Here is an 18,831-nt window from a genome sequence, read left to right as displayed (position 1 = left end):
ATATACAGTTCCGCCTCAATACTCTAAAAGTAGCATCCTTTACGCAGATTGGCGAGGGTCAAGGGGCAATATATGCCTGACCAGCGAAGAATCTATTACTAATTTTTTGCTTTTCTGTGAGGGATTCAAGGATTACTATGTCAAATCTCTTCTCGCACTTTTTAAACTGACTGAAATGCGCCATGTTGATGATGCCCTAGCCTATTATAAGGCTACCAGTAACTGTATATTTTGTATACAAATACATTCACAGGGCCTGGCTAAAGAGAAGCAAAATGGGTGAGGTAATGCAAGTGCCCCAACCAGAACATGGCCACGTTCCCACTGTAACATGATTTATTTTTATTTGAATAATTGTAAATCTGTTTGTTTTACGTTTCATTGATTTTTATCTTTGAATTAATTGCTTTGTTTTAAATGTGTGGCCTTTTTATTTTTGTCTGAATGTTTATGGTTGTATTTCTCTGCTGCTTTTTTTCTAATGCTGTAATAAAGCTAAATGACTGACTAATGTTAACCAAAAAAGTCAAGGAGCCAGTACACATTCTTGTCGTAGACCTTTCTCGGTATTAATATGCCTCGTTCTTTCACCATTTAGGCTCCATTTCACTATTGCCCAATTCCCACTGAAAAGCATCATTATGCCTCGTAGTAGGAACAGGGGAATATTCCAATTTGGCAAGCATGACCACGGTGCAGCTCTTTGAACAGCATCAAAAGGCTGTTTTTCAGTCTACAAATAACCTGTTTTGTTAGAATTGTAAATATTTGTAGCAAAATGTGTAGTCCAAAACCTTGATCAACGGTACTAGCATTCTTTTGAAAATATGACCTATCATGTTTTGCTGCACCCATTCTTATAGTCAGTTTAAGAGGGCTTTGCCAAAGACGTTTCCGGCTATTGCTAGCAGTGATATAGGTCTATAATTCCCTGGGCCGCTTCTCCCACCCATTCTATAAACGGGTGTTTTTTCAGCTTGCAAACATCCAGCTGGAGTATTCTTTACATGGGAAGCTGCATTTATGATACGTGTCGGCCCATAAGTTTGGTTCTCTGTGAAATCATTAATTTCTGGCTATTTATGACTGGAGTGATTTCCGTGCAGGTACATTCTAAAAGAGTTGTTGTTGGTAGACAAGCCACCCTATGGTTTATCCTCCCTTCAAAGAAGAGAGAGCAACTTGCATTGATGTTGAACAGTTTGCTAAAATGGCAATACAATTCATCCTCTGTGATGCACATGTCTGTTTGAATTTTGTGAAGCAAAGGCTAAACATAAACGAAATTCTTTATTTTCCCTAGGAAAATGGTTTTCATGCCTTGTTATCTAGCGACGATCAGCTCTTTATTTTCGAAGCTGCGGGAGTGTTGATTGTGAACAGTGAATTCCCAGCGGAGAGGAAGTGGCTTCTCATGAGAAAGCTGTTGAATCCGTTGCTAGAGAAGTTCAAGATTGTGTTAGAAAAACTGGTGATGGAGCAGAATGAAGAACGACAAGTGGTGTTGGCAGACTGCCTCAACCATGCTGTAGGGTTTGTAAGGTGCGTTGAACCACATTCTCTTTATAAATGTGTTTTTTTAATGGATTTGTATCCCTTTGAAAGGATGCATGATTGGCACTGTGCTCCCCATGACGGCCTTTGAATATCACACATATTCTAGTGACCCCTTTAAGGTATGCATGCAGATTTGTATTTGCAACTGCTACGTCTTTCAGGAAATAGAAGTGTAACGCGATTAAATATAATTTTATTTATTTTGTATTTAATGTGTATTTGTATGGCGCCTACTCATCAGAAAGTGTTTCCAGGTGCCACAAGGCAAAGGGGAGGGGGAACAGCGAGGATAAACCACAAGAAACGGTTCTACTAGGCCTTGTCATTCGGAACGTGTAAGCGCAGTGAAAACAAAGTGCAGGGGGCAGTGGGGGGGGCCCAAGTGCCAGGGCAGGGTAAGTGCTAGGGGAGCCCAAGAAGGGTAAGTGCAAGGGGGTAAAAGTGCAAGGAACGGATCGGCCACCAGGGGGCGCACGGATGTGCCTGCTCTTCGTGTGAGCTCCGCACCTGAGGTCCCAAAGTGGCTTTGAGCCCCCACTTTAACGACCCCCCCCAGGGCTGGTTACGGAGCAGGACACGTCCGAAGGCGAGCTCCCCCACCCCCAATCTGGGGAAAAACCCGAAGAAAATCGGTGGAGTCGTCGCTGAGAAAACAAGATATATGTTCTGAGGCCCTGGCCACGACGTGCACAGCAACAAACGGAAAGCACAACCCCGCGCCTGAACACACGCTCGAGGGGAGAGCGGACCTGCGCGACGGCCCCAACACGGCTGAGGGAGCCTCGCTCGGCCCCGTTCGTGTCGCGGCCCGTCGGTGTGGGTCAGGTGCTGCGTACTGAGCCCTGTCCCCGTGCGGGATCCGGAAGGGCCCCACCCGATGAGATAAGGTAGGTGGTCGCCCCTCACCCCCTGTCTGAAGGTCTCCGCGGGGCAAGGGACGGTTCCACGCTGCAACACGCACCTCCAACGGAACCTCCTCCTCTCCCTCCCCGTTAAGAACGAGAAATAGGAGTCTAAAGGCACCTGAGGGCGAAGATGCCCCCCCCCCACCACGCATCCGGATCAACATACGCGGTGCACCGCCTAGTCCGTGCCTCAACTCTGCCACACTAACAGATCTTGCACCAAATCTACCGGCATATTGGAAGGTCACCAGGACTGAGGGTTGGGCCCCCACACCTGGGGCGTGTGCCTCCTCGAGTAGCCTTGAACATAAGTGACCCGATATTGAGGGGCCACCTTCCACTCCCCCACCCCCCCAGACAAGGCGCACAGGCAGCTCACAGCTGGGGTGGGGTTCTGGAGGATGGGAATTCCGGCCTGAATATTTGGATTAACAAACTATGGTCGCCTTGCGGTAAGGGGCGCTTACGGAACCTCCCCGGGCGACGAAGAATTGAGGGTTGGGCCCCTGGTTGTCAGGGCGTATGCCCTCCTCTGACCACACATACACGCTTCCAAGCTCGCCGGGCTTGGGAACACGTTCCCGGCCTTCCATCTGGAGTGGTCTTAGTGCACGTGGCGAACCCAGGAGGGCCGTACCCTGCCCGTTGCCAGTTGTCCGTTACGCTGCGCCAGGGGCGAACCCCCAACAGTATAAAATGAAACCAGATGCAAGAAGGAGTCAAGAGGTGCCTGATCTTATGAGGGACGCTACTCGTCGGTGGCGAATTTCACATAAGCTCTTTGCCTCGATGCCTCTCCTGGCCAACGTGGGATAACAGCCCACACGCACAAGCGTATTACACTCGAATGACCTCCCCGGCGGCGTAGCCCTCACAAATCCATCTGAGACCCGTCCTTCATGAACCCTAAGAGTAAACTCGCAAAATACAGGTTCACGCCAGCCATCGAACCTTCGAGATCTTCCACTGAGTCCCAAGATGCCACCGGCGGGGTCTGATGCAGCGGCTACCAAGGCGGATGTCGCTGATCTGCTCACCGAGATGAGAGGCATGAGGGCAGACATTGGCGGCAAAATAGACAAAATCGCACAAAGGATGGACAAAATGGATGACAGGCTGGAACAGGTCAAGCATAATCAAACCTCTCTGAGCACATTGGAGGCGCAAATGGATCACTGCATCGCCGAGATAGAACACAAAGAAGAAGAAATACACCTCAAGGTTGATGATCTTGAAAATAGGGAACGACGCAACAACATAAGGGTCTTTGGTGTTCCCGAGAGAGAAGGTGAAACTGAACTCGATCTAAAGCAGACCCTACACAAGATTCTAAAGCTCCTCTTCAAGGATGATTCGGTGGATGAACCCAGAATAGACCGTATTCACAGAGCTGGTGGTAGGCCGGGAGACCCGAGGTCGGTACTGGCCCAATTTCACAACTACGCTGATAGAGTAAGAATCCTGGAGAAGGCCAGGAATACCACACAACTTTCACTCGAAGACTCCAATATTTCACTCTACCAGGATTTATCTTCACTCACGCTGGCACTGAGGAAGAAGTGTTTCCCGATCACGAAGATGCTAAAGGACAAAGGCGTTAGATACAGATGGGGTTACCCGTTCTCCCTCACCTTTGAATGGGAAGGCTTGGCGATGAGACTCGGCTCGGAGAGGGACATCACCGACTGTATAGCGGACCTGATAGGTCCCCAGGGGGAGGGTTCCTCCCTTGCGGAGTCCAAAAAGGAGAAGGGTGAGTGGCACACCAAGAGCCCAAGGCGGAGAAGAATCCAAGGATCCAGAAAATTCCGTATGATGAACAATTCCCAGGATATGGAACAATAATCGGAGGCATGGATTCCCACATCATGCCGCATAACGCAAAAGAAACACTGAGGTGATAACAAGGTGAGGCCCGGGAGCATGAGCGTCGCCTAACAATGGGTGGAGTAACTCAGCTCACTTGGTGTCGATCTGACTCCCGGTGCGCGCCACTGATATGCCCGGCATAAAGGTCGAACACTTGTCTTACTGTCAGACACTGGACAGATGCCCAAGATCGAGGCTGGAAGTTGTATTTACAAGTTGATTTTGATGAATGTTTGAGTGCAAAGTTGGGGGCTCACTGTTATATTGGTATATACGTTGATAGGACCGCTTGTTTTGCGGTTCCCATTGGTGGTCCGAGGCCGACTGGGTGATGTTAACCTAGGAGGACCGGACGCCGACTGCACGGTGGGGGTTGATGGGTCGACACATAGTACACTGGAAGGCAAACCTGGGGGGGCGGAAGAACACGAGGCAAGTTGATGAAGGAACCAAAGGCGTACTCGTCGGGTCACTCACTGGCCTCCTCAGGACATGTTGGGTCCCGATCTGAGAAAGACGGATCACGCCCCGCCTTATAAATCGACTCAAGGGCCATGAAGCAGGCGATTCAGCCATTGAAATATTCACATAAACTCTGTGATGTCTCCCGCATTTGCATCCATTAACAACACGCTACGCATATGCACACTGAATGTAAAGGGACTGAACTCCCCCACAAAACGCTCCATGGTAGCCAGGGAATTTAGGCGGTCGAACATAGACATCCTGTTTCTCCAAGAGACAAGATGCCGAAGAAGCGAGGAGATACTTATTCCATCTCGCGAGGCAGGCCCTTCTTTCTGGTGCTCCAATATCACAAAAAAAGGGGAAGTGGGGATTCTTATTCGCAAAAGTCTCCGGATGGCAACTCTTGACACGTGGACAGACAACGAGGGAAGGGCTCTCGTGGTGGTGGGGAACATTCGCGGCACAATTTTCACACTGGCTACACTTTATGGACCCAACCAAGGGCAGAATAGGTTCCTCCATAAGATTACGGAGAAAGTCTTCACCATGGCACAGGGGCACATAGCTCTTGGGGGTGACTTTAACACCTGGATGGACAGTTCGATGGATAGACAAACTAGGGCAGATGCGCATGACCCACCCACCTCTCAAGATGTAGCCGAAATTAAACTTACCCTTGACCTATATGGTCTCACTGACAGTTGGCGTCACCTGCACCCAGCAGATAGATGCTTCACCTTCCACTCCCTCCCCCATGACACGCTTGCGCGTATTGATTATATCTTCCTTAACGACGGCCTCCTGCGAATACTTCGTGCGGCAAGTATTCATCCCACCGCGTGGTCAGACCATGACATGGTCGTGGTCGATATGTGCTGGGATGACTTGGCCCCTCGAAACTCCAAATGGAGGTGCAACGATTCCCTTTGGACTGACTCGGTTTTCAAGGAAACACTTGAAATTGAGATTGAGCAATTCTTCCTTACCAATGATACGGGGGAGGTCGGGAAGGTACACGTATGGGAAGCTGCTAAGGCCACCTGGAGAGGGGTACTCATTAGGGAAGGGGCCCAAAAAAAGAGAGAATGTGCACTGATAGAAAAAAACATCAGGGAAAAGCTCCACATAGCCCAGAAATTAGTACAATCTTCCCCGTGTGACAGACCCAAGCACATGGCCGAAGCCAGGCGGCTCAGGGAAGAGCTCCGACTACTCATCGTTGGTAAGACAGCCCAAACCCTACAATATTTAAAACAAAAATACTATGAAAAGGGCGATAAAGCAGATGCTCTTCTGGCGGCTCGTCTTTGGGCACAGAAAGCTGAAAGATGCGTAGATAGTATTGAAAGGGTTGATGGCACCCTCACAGATACGATCGTCACGTCTCCGAAATTTTGAAAAGCCACGGCGAGAGGATAAAGGCCTGAGGGAAGCTGCAGGTAGAGAAGTGAGGTAGAGGAGAGAAAAGCACCGATTTGAACCTGGGAGAGCCGATTTGAAAGTAAATAGATTAACCAAGCCTGGGCCTGGTACGTGTTAACTCAGTATCACAGAGACGATTTTAAAGGGTGGCATGCTTGACCGTGTCGAATGCAGAGGCAGATCCAGGAGGATTAGAACAGAAGGAGAACCAGAACCAGAGTCAAGATTATCGAGCAAGTCATCATGGGTGTTCAGGAGAGCAGTTTCCGTGCCTCTGGCTGCTCTGAAGCCAGACTGGTGGTCATGGAGGCAGCTAACGGCTTCAGTGTGGTGGGTTAGTTGGTAGATGGCCAACTTCTCCCAAGAAAGTGGGTAGTGGAGATAGGGCAGTAGTTAGCCGAGCAGGAAGGGATCCACAGACAGCTTTTTTAAGAGAGGGCACGCAAGAGTGCTTGGGAGGTTGTGGGAAAAAGAGCCAGTGGCAAAACAATGGTTTCAGAACTCCGCCAAAGAGGGAGCAAGGGCAGCAATATTGTCCTTGATGGTTCTAGAGGAGCTTGGAAGAACCTGCTTTATTCTATTATTCCATCTAGCCTTTCAGATCTATTATTCGTTAGGAAAGCTTTCTCTTTTTAGCAACTTTACCTCCATATTCTATGGACCCCCCAAACTTTTTGCCTTGGTTTTTCATACTGACTTGACTTTTTACAGTGAAGTGAAGCCTTCAGCTTCACTCCACTGGGCTTTTTGCCCACATGTTATGGGGTAACTGGCTCCTCTTTCAGGCTGTCAGTACTGGGAAAACTATGTTTCCCTTAGTTTTTTGACTTTGGTTACTTCTCTGGTAACTTTTTATCATTGCACAATGCATCTTGCAATGCTGTGCAATGGGTTTCCTTTGTACGGCCCTAGACTACGCTGAAAGGGATTTTTTGGTTACCTAAGGTGTACCGAAGGACAAACTGGTGGCAGCAGTTACTTTTACTTACTTTTTACTGTACTTTCTGTTAGCTTTACCGCAAGGCCACAAGGCATTTTGTTTGTTCCTTGGCCATCTTGTCCCTTGGCCTTCTTCCTGCCCTGCCAGGTCAAGAATTCCCTTTTATGGTCATGCACTTGTAAAGGTTCGCTTTTCACGGGTTAATGCATACACTTGAGTGGGGTTTCAGGAATTGGGCTAGGACTGTCTGGTGCCAATCCACATGCTGGTGCCTGAGAGTCAGGGGTGTATGCTTGCCTGAAACCCACAGTGGTCCCTGATTGGACCACTGCTGATGTGCATGTGTGGGGCAAATCTTGCCATTGGAGAGCAGAGTCTGATTGCTCACCTGACTTTGGGATAAGGAGGTGTGTCCTGCAGTCATTCCAGCAGATGGGAAGAGGAGCCAAGTATCTTGTTGTAGCTGTGAAGACAGTGGACGATCCCTGAAGAAGCCAGGTGACCGAATCTGGCTGGATTCCCGGTGGAGCCCCGTCTGGCTACTGATATCTGAAGACCCATGTCGGTCTTTCAACCTTGTGGCCAGTTAGGAATAACATTTGTGATGTCTTCTGCTTCCCAAGCAAGTTGGAGCCTTTGGAAGTGTCCCTGACCACCCAGTGGACTGACCATCTCCAGATTGGGCTACCGTGACAGAAGCACTGTTGTTCCGAGTTTTGACCCAGAACTCCAGGGGTCTTCAGCTTGTTCAACAAGTGGTCTTCCTGTGAAATTTCAGCTCCCTCCCAGCAACGGGTCCGGAAACTCACTTTAACCACAACAATCATGACGCCTGGTGTCGCTGTGCAACGGTGACCGTCCCTGTAACTTGCTTTCCCATGCCTGGTTTAGTGTCATACCAATTACGCTGATGACACCCAGATACTCATCCCTATCACTGGTGACTAAACGGCTGACTCTAAAGCTCTGAATGACATCTACCAAGTTGTCCAAGCCTGGATGGCCCACCACGAGCTCTGTCTCAACGATGACAAGACAGAGCTCCTCATCCTTGGCACCCAACAAAGACTCAATAAGCTTGACCCCTCGTTTAACACCTTCAATATCGATGGCAACTCCATCAAAGTATCCAAAGATACTAAAACTCTGGGAATCTACCTTGATTCGACACTCTCCCTTAATAGACAAACTAATGCGGTCGTCGCTGCCTCTGCTTACACATGTAAGCTGATCACAGCCTGCCGTCCATTCCTCTCCACTCAGAACTGCATTATTCTTGCTAGGACTTTGGTTATGTCCAAACTCGATTATTGTAATGCTCTTTATCAAGGCACCAACCAACGCAACCTCAACAAACTCCAGATCACTCAAAATAATGCTATTATAGCGGCCCTCAACATTCCTAGATCGGCACATATCACTGTAACCAGGAAGAGTCTACACTGGCCCCCATCTACCTAGCCTCTCGGTTCTCTCAGTATATACCTTCACGGTCACTCAGATCTTCCCAAGCACAGTGCCTCACGATCCCCAGATACAAACTACAGACAGCCGGAGGTGCTAGCTTCCCAGTCTTAGCTGCCAAACTCTGGAACACACTGCCACTCGCCATTAGAACCTCCTACCCTATTCAAACACAAAGCCAAGCTATGGCTATCTGCTACATTTGACCAATTGCCTTCACCGGCCATCTGATCTTCTCCACCTTTTCTATCTTTTTGTCAACTACCTCCTGCCAGTTTGCCTACCAAACTGCACTAGTATGTACCTTACTGCTTGCGTGAATGTAATTGATTGATGTAACTCTATTCCTTGCTATTCATGTACCTATTGCTCTAAGATATGCGCCCGGTAGCCCTTCGGGCCTGGTGCGCTATACAAATAAATAAAATACAAATACAAATAGCAGTGGTTCTTGCACTGTTCCCAAAGAAGAGGTTGAACCAAGCTTCCATCCACGACTAGAACTCTTCTTGCACCCGCAGCTCCTAGGCACAAGCAACCAGATCAAAAGGTGGGAAAACATACCTCAGGCGACCCTCTGATGACTCACCAAGTCTGAAAAGAAATCTGAGTTTGAGTGGTAAGTTGTAGCGATTCTTTCCTGCCCCCAATCTCCACCCTTGGAAAAGTTGCCTAACTTTTAAAACTTTTACACTTGTTTGGCTTTGGCAAAACCTGTTGCTAAAAGCCCTCTGAAATCTGGGAGCTGTTTTATTTACTAGAATGCTACTGCATCTAACTTTGAACCCATCTTGACGTCCCCAGGATGCCTCCCCTAATTTTTTCCCAACTCCTTAACTACTGGAAAACGTTGACCTTTTGGGCACAAGCCCCCATACAATTTAGTTTTGGACTTCTAAAGTTAGGATTGTAATTCATGTGGACAGTTGGTGCTAACCTAATCATGTCATGATGCCCGCTCCCGGGGAGCCGGTTCAAGCCCTGCGTCCCCGAAAGCGGACATCCAGTCCCCAAGGAAGGACCCAGCAACCCCATATAAGGGGCCCTTTGGACAGTGTCCTGGCGCCTATGGTGCCAGGCTCATAAAAGACATCAGTCCTGGCGCCATAGGCGCCAGGCTCATTATGGGAGTGCTTGGGTGTATTTACCTGATGCAGACCATGCTGCAGGATCCCGGCCTCCTTGAGGCCTGAAAGGAACTACTTTACCTGTGGGACTAATTTACCATCCGGGCGTGGTCAGGGAAGGATACATACCTGATTGGAGGAAGGATACATACCTGGAACTTCTTCCAAGGCTATTTAAACCCCACCCGAACAGCCACACGTGCTTCGCGTTGTTCTGCATCTAGCAGCTGGACGCTCACCGTGTCTGCTCCTGCATCCTGACTTCTGCCACGCCTGCCAGCATCCTGGATCACCTGCAAAGGAAGAGAAGAAGAGAACAGAAGAAGGAAAAGTCCTTACCTGCTAAATCCGCATCCCGGAGACATCTCGCCGACAATCCTGAAAAGGAAGACTTTTATTTAAAAGCTCATCGCGTCGATCGCTGCAGCGCCGCATTCCACTCACCTTTACAGGGCGCCTCCATGTTCAGCAGCGATCATCCGGATTCGCCGTCACGCCCCAGCGCCTAGGGAGAAAAAGACAAGAACAAAAGGTGAGTGGGAGAAGGGAATAAGGAAAGCTAAATCTCCATGTTAAGACTTACATGTTGATTCATTCCCTCTTCATTTCGGGTCCGCGCCGCATCCTGGCATTTCCGGACCCCGGCCCCTAAGGGGAAAAAGAGACATCAGCGTTAATGAGCGAATGAAAAGACATTACCAAAAAACACTCATTAAAGACTTACCTGATTTCTACAAGGATTTCACCTCTCATCTCGGGTCGGTGCCTGTTCCCCGGCATTCCGTACCCCGGCCCCTATGGGGAAAAAGACACTAGCATTAGTACATTAATGCATGGACACAAGGGGAACCTCTTATCAAAAAACTTACCTGGAAGCCAAGCAAGTTTGGTTCTCACCAATCCGAAAAATCCAGTGAAGTAACTGGATACCAACACGCCCCTGCATCAGAAGCAGGATGGAGAGCTCGTCCTTCCAGACCCTAAGAAGGAAACTTCTGCGAGCCAGACAAGCCAGATTTGGGGGCTCGGTCCAGTCCGTCTTCCGAATCCTGCGCATCACCTTAGAAGAGGTCACAGCAGCGCGAACCAGGCCAGCGCCTCCGTGGGAGTCAGGTGAGCGTTACAAATCACTTATCTTGCTTTGTGTATTGGGGGGTGGAATTGTTTTATTTTGCGCCAACTACAGTGACTGTATATATGTTTGATAGTACTTAGTATTGTGTGATATTTTTACTTGCCAGTAGTCATTTTTCATGTGTTTCCTGGGCCTATGTGTTCTTTTTATGACCAAGTGTAATAGTGTTTCAATGTGTGGACTCATTGTGGGCCCCTGAACACACTCGCCTCTCCTGAGATTTAATGTTGGCCTCGAACTCCCAAAAGTTGCTCCCTGTTCACAATAATGAGGGAGGCCTCCTAAACATCCGTACACCAGAATGAATTTCTAAACTCTGTCCTATTGGGTAGATATTTAGAAGGCCACCCTTGTTAGATATCCTGGGGACACTTCTGTGAAGATAGCAAGGCCAATTAATGGTAGCTTGGAGAGCAGTCGAGGCTAAATCTCAGGATGAGTGAGGGTGATCATGGGTCTCCAATGAGCACACACAGTGAAACACCAAGAATTACAATTAGACTGTATTATACAAAAATACACTGTTATATGCCCAATAACACGATTAATAATGAAATGCACTAGTAAAACACCACACAAGCAACACTCAATGAAATATATATAAACTCATTGTAGTCGGTGCGAGAAAGTTAATAACTCCACCCATATCTACAAAGGAAAAGGGTGAATAACCTTTGTATAGCACAAACAGTCTTCAGAGATGGCAACCCTAACTTTATAGGTCCAGCCCTCAGATGAATGCAGCCTTTTGCTCAGCCCTAGAGATAAGGGGTGTATCAGCTACGTTTACTCCCTAAAAATAGGAAAATACTAGTGAGTAAAAATACTCCCAACGAAAAATATGAAACGGACACATAGAACCTTGTGCCTCTGCTTTCACTCACACAGCTATATGGATATGTTTGGACCAGTAGTGCAGTAGTACCACAGGAAGAGACTACTGTTATAACTGCCTGATGGGAAGAAGTATAAATGTATCTTTTAATGTGCATGAATAACTAGGTGCAAAGAAAAAGGTATTACAAAAACATGTCCGTTTTCCAGTTAAAACATATTTTTGCTCGCTTATAAAATACTCCCAGGATATATGTGAATGTTTCAAGAATTTTTATATATCTTTGTATAATGAAACCCAATTTCCAACCATAGATAACATAGAGTTCTTAGGGAAAATAGATTTACCAAAGTTGACTACGGAGCAAGCAATAACCATGGATTGGCCAATCAGAGAAGGGGAGATATTAAGAGCTATTGATCAGCTTAATTTAGGTAAATCACTGCGCCTTTATTGGCTGCCAGTTGAGTTTTACAGAGCTATTGGACCTGAATTAGCTCCATTGCTATGTAGCCTATAATCAATATCTTGTTACGATGTAAGAGCTGTGTATTACAGTAATTCCAAAACCCGGTAGGGATCGTACTAAATGTGGGAATTACCGGCTAATATCATTGTTAAATGTGGATGCAAACATTTTTACCAGGGTACTGACCAATCAGACATGTACATTGGTGGACTGATTGAGCATTCCCAGGTCGGGTTTATGCATTGGAGACATGGCTACGATAATATCATAGCTCTATTGGGGCTCCCTAGGTACGAAGTAGAGAATATTCTACTAATCTTTATGGATGCTGAGAAAGCGTTCGAATGAGTCAACTGGGGCTTTCTAGACTACACGCTCAAAAAGATGGGATTTGGGAATACTTTTTTGAGAACTATTAGCGCTTTGCATTCCTCAATAAGTGCAGGAATATGGGTAAATGGAGAACTCTCTGGTTCCTTTCCCTTGACTATGGGTACTAGACAGGGGTGACAGTTATCACCTTTTCACTTGAACCTGGCACTAGAACCCTTGATAGGTTTTATCAGACAGGAACAAGGGCTATGGGGACTTATAGAGTGGGGGGATAGAGAAATAATTAAAGTGTTATGTTATGCGGACGATATGATAATGTTGGCTAACCCAAAGGAGGGTGGGGATAGGCGTAAGAGTATGTTCGAGGAGGTGGGTTGTCTGTCAGGTCATAAGATTAATTGGGAGAAGTCTGTGTTTTTTCCATTGGATGTTAATCACCCACGCAGTGATTTGAGATCATGGAATTATCAGTGGGCTACTGAAAGTGGGAAGTATCTGGGGGTCCATCTGGTTTGAGATTTGAAGAGGATGGTGGAGTTTAATGTAGCCAATATATAATAGAGCTGCTTCAGAGGACGTGTTAAAATGGGGTTGTTTAATGCTTAATGTTTGGGCTAAGGTTAATGTAATAAAAATGGTGCTTTTGCCCAAAGTTCTTTACATCATTCAGTCTATTCAACTTAAGTTTCCGAAGATGATTATTAGGCACATTGACAAGGTTTTTCAGAATTTTCTTTGGGGTGAAGGCAAGAGATCTTGGATTCCACGGTATGTGCTACTGCGGCCAGTGCGAGAAGGGGGTTTCGGGTATCCCAATTTGGAGGATTATTGCATGGGATTTGTATTGAAGAAATCAGCACTATATTATGATGGGAAGGATAATTATATGCCATTATGAATGATTATAGAGAAAGAGACATTTTTGTCATACCTTCTGCGGGATGTGTATACAATGAGGAAAATGCTTAATCTGATTGCCAAGTTGCCTACAATAGAAACAACAAGGGATGCATTGTGGACTTTTATGAACAGTGGTGGAGAAAGTATTTGGATTCATTATGAGGCATCATTGTGGCACAATTTGGGGATACAGATTGGAAATAAGACCTTGTGTTGGCAGAGTTGCGTAAAGGGAGGTATTTTAAGGCTGAATGATGTGTGGCAGGATGGACAAATGGTTGCTTTTGAATCACTCAGAAGAAATGTTGGTCTAGGGAAAACAGAGCATAGGCATTATGTAGAATTGGAATCCCTCCTCGCCCAAAGACAGGGGTTGTTAAATGGCCCTGTGAAGGAGAGGCTGATAGCCTTTAGTATCTTTCAAACCCATTTATGGTTTTGACTTATCTTAAGCTGATGCCTATGGAGAGCTCATGTGCGACTTCATGGGAGAAACTGAGGCAAGCATGGGTAAAAGAGTTGGGTGAGGACATATCCGTAAAAGATTGGGATAGCCTGATGAGAATTGGCACAAACTCAAAGATAGATTTGAATTTGCGATATGTTCGTCAAAGGATTTTATGTCGACTATACTGGACTCCAGCACAAATGGTTAATTTAGGTGTGGGTAAAGATGATTCATGCTGGGGTTGTGGCCAAAAAGGGGGTACACTACTACACATGTTATGGGAATGTCCAAGGGTGGTAGGGTTTTGGAGTGATGTCTTGAACAGACTGGACATAATTTTGGGATTTGAATTACGAAGGTCGTCATATTCACCTATTCGGCTCTCAAATACTGGGAGGTGTATGATCGCTCAAGAACTTAGTGGGTGGATCAACAGAGTTTTGGTGGTGGCTGCAAAGCAAATTCTGAGGGTATGAAAGTCAAGGAAAGAGCCAGAAGTGGAGGGATGGTTGTCGGATGTACACATTTTGTCCAGTTATGAGGGAGTTATGCTAAAAAAGCAGGAACAAGAAGACAAATATTCTGAGATATGGGGGCCATTCGATGAATTGTACAGCTGATGCTAATATTATGATATTAAAGGGTTGGTGTGACAAAAATGGGTAAGGCAATATTAAGGCACTACATCTTATTTGTCTATGTTCATTATGAATGTGCTGTCTGGTCTTGTTAACTCTGAAGGATTGTTGTAGTAAAATATTGGATTAGTTATAGTTGATAAGATTATAAAATGTTAATATGGGTAATGTAAAACAGATCAGTTGATGCAGTAAGAATTAAGTAATTTAAGTATAATCCATGGATGTTATGAATATGTCTATTTTTTTTTTAATGATAGTCTTAAAAAAAAATACTCCCTTTAGGAATTGAACTTACATTTTTACTCCCTAAAAACACATAAATACACTCCCAACTTTAAAAAATGGGGAGTAAAATACTCCCACTTCCCCACAGAGCCTGAGGCCCAAACACAATATTTGAGATCTATACAAAAGGCCCCTCCTTGCTTGCAGCCGGACACCCTCGAGCTTGTTAAAGAGCGCTGTGCCAGGACCCGTCAGGCTCACAGCACTGTTTTATAAGGCATTCGCCCATATTCTGGCCCCCTCAGCTTACCACCCTCATCTCATTCCTAAAAACGAGGGTGCATTACCCCATCCATGGATGAAACACTAACAGTAGTCATCCCCAAACCAGGCAAGGACCCGAAACAATGTGCCTCATAAAGGCCAATTACATTGACGAATAATGACGCAAAGATTTTCTCCAAATCTGAGCAGCCAGGCTACGGACGGTCCATCCTGAATTAGTCCATTCAGACCAAACTGGCTTCATTTCCGGGCGTAATACCCAAGATAATATCAGGCACACAATTAACCTAATAGTGCTGCCAGATTGAACGCAGAATGTATTATTTCCCTCGACGCACACAAAGCCTTCGACTTGTTAAATTGGGGGTATATCAGCGAAACACTGACCCATTTCGGATTCGGCCCCAACTTCATAAAATGGTCCATGACCAATTACCAACATCCCACCACCTCCCTTAGAATAAATGGCACTAGATCAACCAAAATTAACATATCCAGAGGCACGTGCCAAGGTTGCCCACTGTCTCCACTGATATTTGCATTATCCATGGAGCCATTTGCTATAAATCTTTGGGAGAAAAAGCATATACAAGGCCTAAAAGTGGGGGCACAGATATACAAAGCTGATATGTACGCAGACGATGTCCTTCTCACCCTTCCTCAGGCGGATTGCTCAATGGCAGAACTCTGTCAAGAAATTGAGGTATTTGGTAACGCATCATGTTTTAGGCTCAGTTATTCAAAGTCTGCAGCCTTGGCAATCAACATATCACGAAAGCACAGGGCAGCCCTGGAAACGAAACACCCTATCTCATGGGCGAAATCGCACATCAGCTACTTAGGGTTACAAATCCCAAACAAAATAGAAGGGATATATAGAGCCAACGTCCCACAGCTATTCATCTACACAAAGGCCTAGAACGCTGGCATAGACAGGTTTTTTCTTGGTTGAGGAGAACATCGGCTGTGAAAATGAATATTGTACCAATGCTAATCTACCACTGCACAGCTCTGCCTATTCATATCCCGGGGGTGACCTCCAAAATCTGCAAAAAAGAATATTGTAGTTTGCGCGGGGGGTGTGGGGGTGTGGAGGGTAACCGCGCATAGCGAAACAAATCTTATTACGAAGCACAAGCATGGGTGGCCTGGGGTCCCGGACGTAGCTAGATATTGCAGGGCGGCGCAACTCTCTCATGCATTCACGTGTCAGGTCATTACCAACAGGCCTCGATGGATGCAGCTGGAAGAAACCTGGAGCCCAGCTCCATTAATATGTCTCACACCTTGCCACACACCGAGCCACCCCAAACTCAGACACACTAACCTCTACCAAGAACACCGCAAATGGGGATGCAAAGTCACTCTCGGGCCCTAACCCCAATATGGACAACCCGGATTTCTCACCCGTCTTACTCCCGCAAGGAATTGCCAGTTAGAGGGAGGGGGGACTAACACAGGTATCAGACTTCCTGGTCAATGGGTCACCCCTAATATTTGAGGACTGCAAAGTAAAGTTCCGGGTGACAGAGGCCGAAAGATTTCACTACACACACATCCGCCATTGACTCTCGCCCTGTTAGGTGTAATGGAGGGAGGACGCACACTTAACAACACCAACATACAAAGGCAAAGTCTCAATCATATACTGCCTGCTTGACAAAACCGACACAAATAGAAAGGAAAAATACATGCTCAACTGGGATAGGGACCTTGGACGAGCATTGGAGCTAGATGCCTTGGAACACATTTGGGCTAGAATGCAAAAAAACTCCAAATGTGTTACTAATAAGGAAGGAGGGATGAAAGTTTGCTTTAGATGGTATCTGACCCCGGAACTACTAAACAAAAGTAATCTGATGATCTCACCTCAATGTTGGAGTGTGTTCAACTACCGGGTCCCTATTTCACTTACTGTGGGCCTTTCTAAAAGTGTCACAATTTTGGCAAGTGGTGCTGGAACACATCCAGCTAATTATGGGCCTAAGCATCCCATGGGACCCGGGCGTTGTTCTATTGGGTGACACTAAAGGAGGAGCTTTCCCACTCACAGGACACATTGCAAACCTGTGCACCCAACTACTGACCGTGGCTAAAATCACCATAGCCCGCCCGTGGAAACACCCTGATGGCCCGGCTCTCCCCATGTGGTGGGTGAAATGCTGGGACATAGTAGTTGCCAAAAAAAATCACGGCCATCCATCTGGATAGCATGAACACAGCACATGGGCTGCATTCCTGGACTACTCTGAAAAATTCCCTGGGATAACTCCCCCTACCCCCACCTCCCCATGACCAGATGGCTCAAATGACAACATTAAATGGACAGGTCATGTGGAATCTTCCTAGAATGGCAGAACTTGCATTGACACAATGCTCCCACTAAGGCCCGGGGACCGCCTGGAGAAGGAGGCCCGCACCCAAACACAGCAGGGCACCACCTAGCCCCGAAATATTGACAACACCAGCAGTGACATCCATCTGTGCCTACTCGTCTACATAGTATGTCTATGAACCATGTTGATTATGTAATGTGAAAATTCTTAATAAAAATGTTTTGTTGAAAAAAACAAAATACTCCCACTTCCAAAGTATACCTGGAGAGCACTGCTTGTGCGCAATGTTCAATGCGCGTGTAAAAGCGCCCACTTGTGCTAAAGCTCACTTCTTAGGGTACAGGAAAAAGTTAGCGGAAGAATTCTGAAGGGGTGAAACAGGTTCCACGAGGCAGGTGAAGATCTGCTATGATGAACAAAACTGTTCCCAACTTTCGGAGGGCTTTAGGAAGCGAATACTACCCAAGCCAACATGAAGGCCAAAATAGCATATGTAAAAATGCATTTGGATGAACAAAGGGCCACCGATAAGTGACTTCACTAATCACCGCCCTTAGCTTGGTTTTGGTCCAGACTTGGAAGGTCTAGAGGTGGTCACCAGAGGTACAATTTCCTACACTCCATTCGGCTTCCAAATGCACAGGTGCTCCAGGTACGGGTACGGGCACAGGTCCGGTATGGGACAGGAACTGTTACTCTTGATTCAGATGAAAAACTAAGAAAACACTGATGCAGCGGGACTCTGGGCAGTGGAAGGAACGTGGGAAAACCACCTTCAGCAACCATCACTGTTGCACAGTGACTCTGGGGCCCCCAACTCTTGTGGTATGATGCAGCCTTTTATCTTGCTGCCCAGAAAGTGCAGGGACGATGAAATTCAGCAGAAGGGTGCCTTTGCTGGATAAGCTGGGATTCCCCAAAGTCTCTGGTGGAAATGGTGACGTTCCTGCACGGCAACCTAGGATTGAGCTGGACAGTGCACATTTTCAGGGTTACCAGAAGGTGTCTAGAGTGATTGGTCCCACCACTCCAAGGGGTTGAAGCACCTTCACAGGTCTTCTGAGATCAGGTGCAAAGCAGGGCTCAGCTGGTACAAAAGCTGGATTCGGGTGCCAGACCTCTTCAAGTGCATCTCGGATCATCCTTGGTTTTGCCTGGCTCCTCAAGTTACTTGGTTCCTTCTTCAGATCAGTTCTGATCTATTGCTGATCTGCTGAAAGGAATGCAGGAGCCCACCTTTTATCCACAGTCAGGTGAGTGCTCGCACCCACCCCACCAGTGGCAAGATCTGCCCCGCGCATGCACACCTGCAGTAGTCTAATCCGGGACCACTGGGGTTCTCATGCAAACCAGACACCCTGGCACCAGTAGTATGGATTGGGACCAGACAGTCCTGGCGCACTTCCCGGGTGCCTACACATGTGACCTGCGAAAGAACCAGCTTTGCCCAAATAAGGAAATCCCAGCCCTGT

The 18,831-nt window shown here is 46.8% G+C and overlaps 1 protein-coding gene across 5 annotated transcripts in view; it reads left to right on the top strand.

Moving 5' to 3' along the window:
• Positions 1–18,831, top strand: part of XPOT (exportin for tRNA) — a 1,180,573-nt gene that overhangs the window by 792,102 nt on the left and 369,640 nt on the right. For all 5 annotated transcript variants that reach the window (XM_069629779.1, XM_069629778.1, XM_069629776.1 and 2 more), the window contains one exon: positions 1,304–1,542. In XM_069629779.1, coding sequence (XP_069485880.1) covers positions 1,304–1,542 — 239 coding nt within the window. The remainder of the gene's footprint in view (positions 1–1,303; positions 1,543–18,831) is intronic.

The sequence above is a fragment of the Ambystoma mexicanum genome, chromosome 12 (assembly GCF_040938575.1).
Source record: "Ambystoma mexicanum isolate Mex_15411 chromosome 12, UKY_AmexF1_1, whole genome shotgun sequence".
In the NCBI taxonomy this organism is placed as follows: Eukaryota; Metazoa; Chordata; class Amphibia; order Caudata; family Ambystomatidae; genus Ambystoma; species Ambystoma mexicanum.
This window is presented reverse-complemented; position numbering and strand designations above follow the sequence as displayed.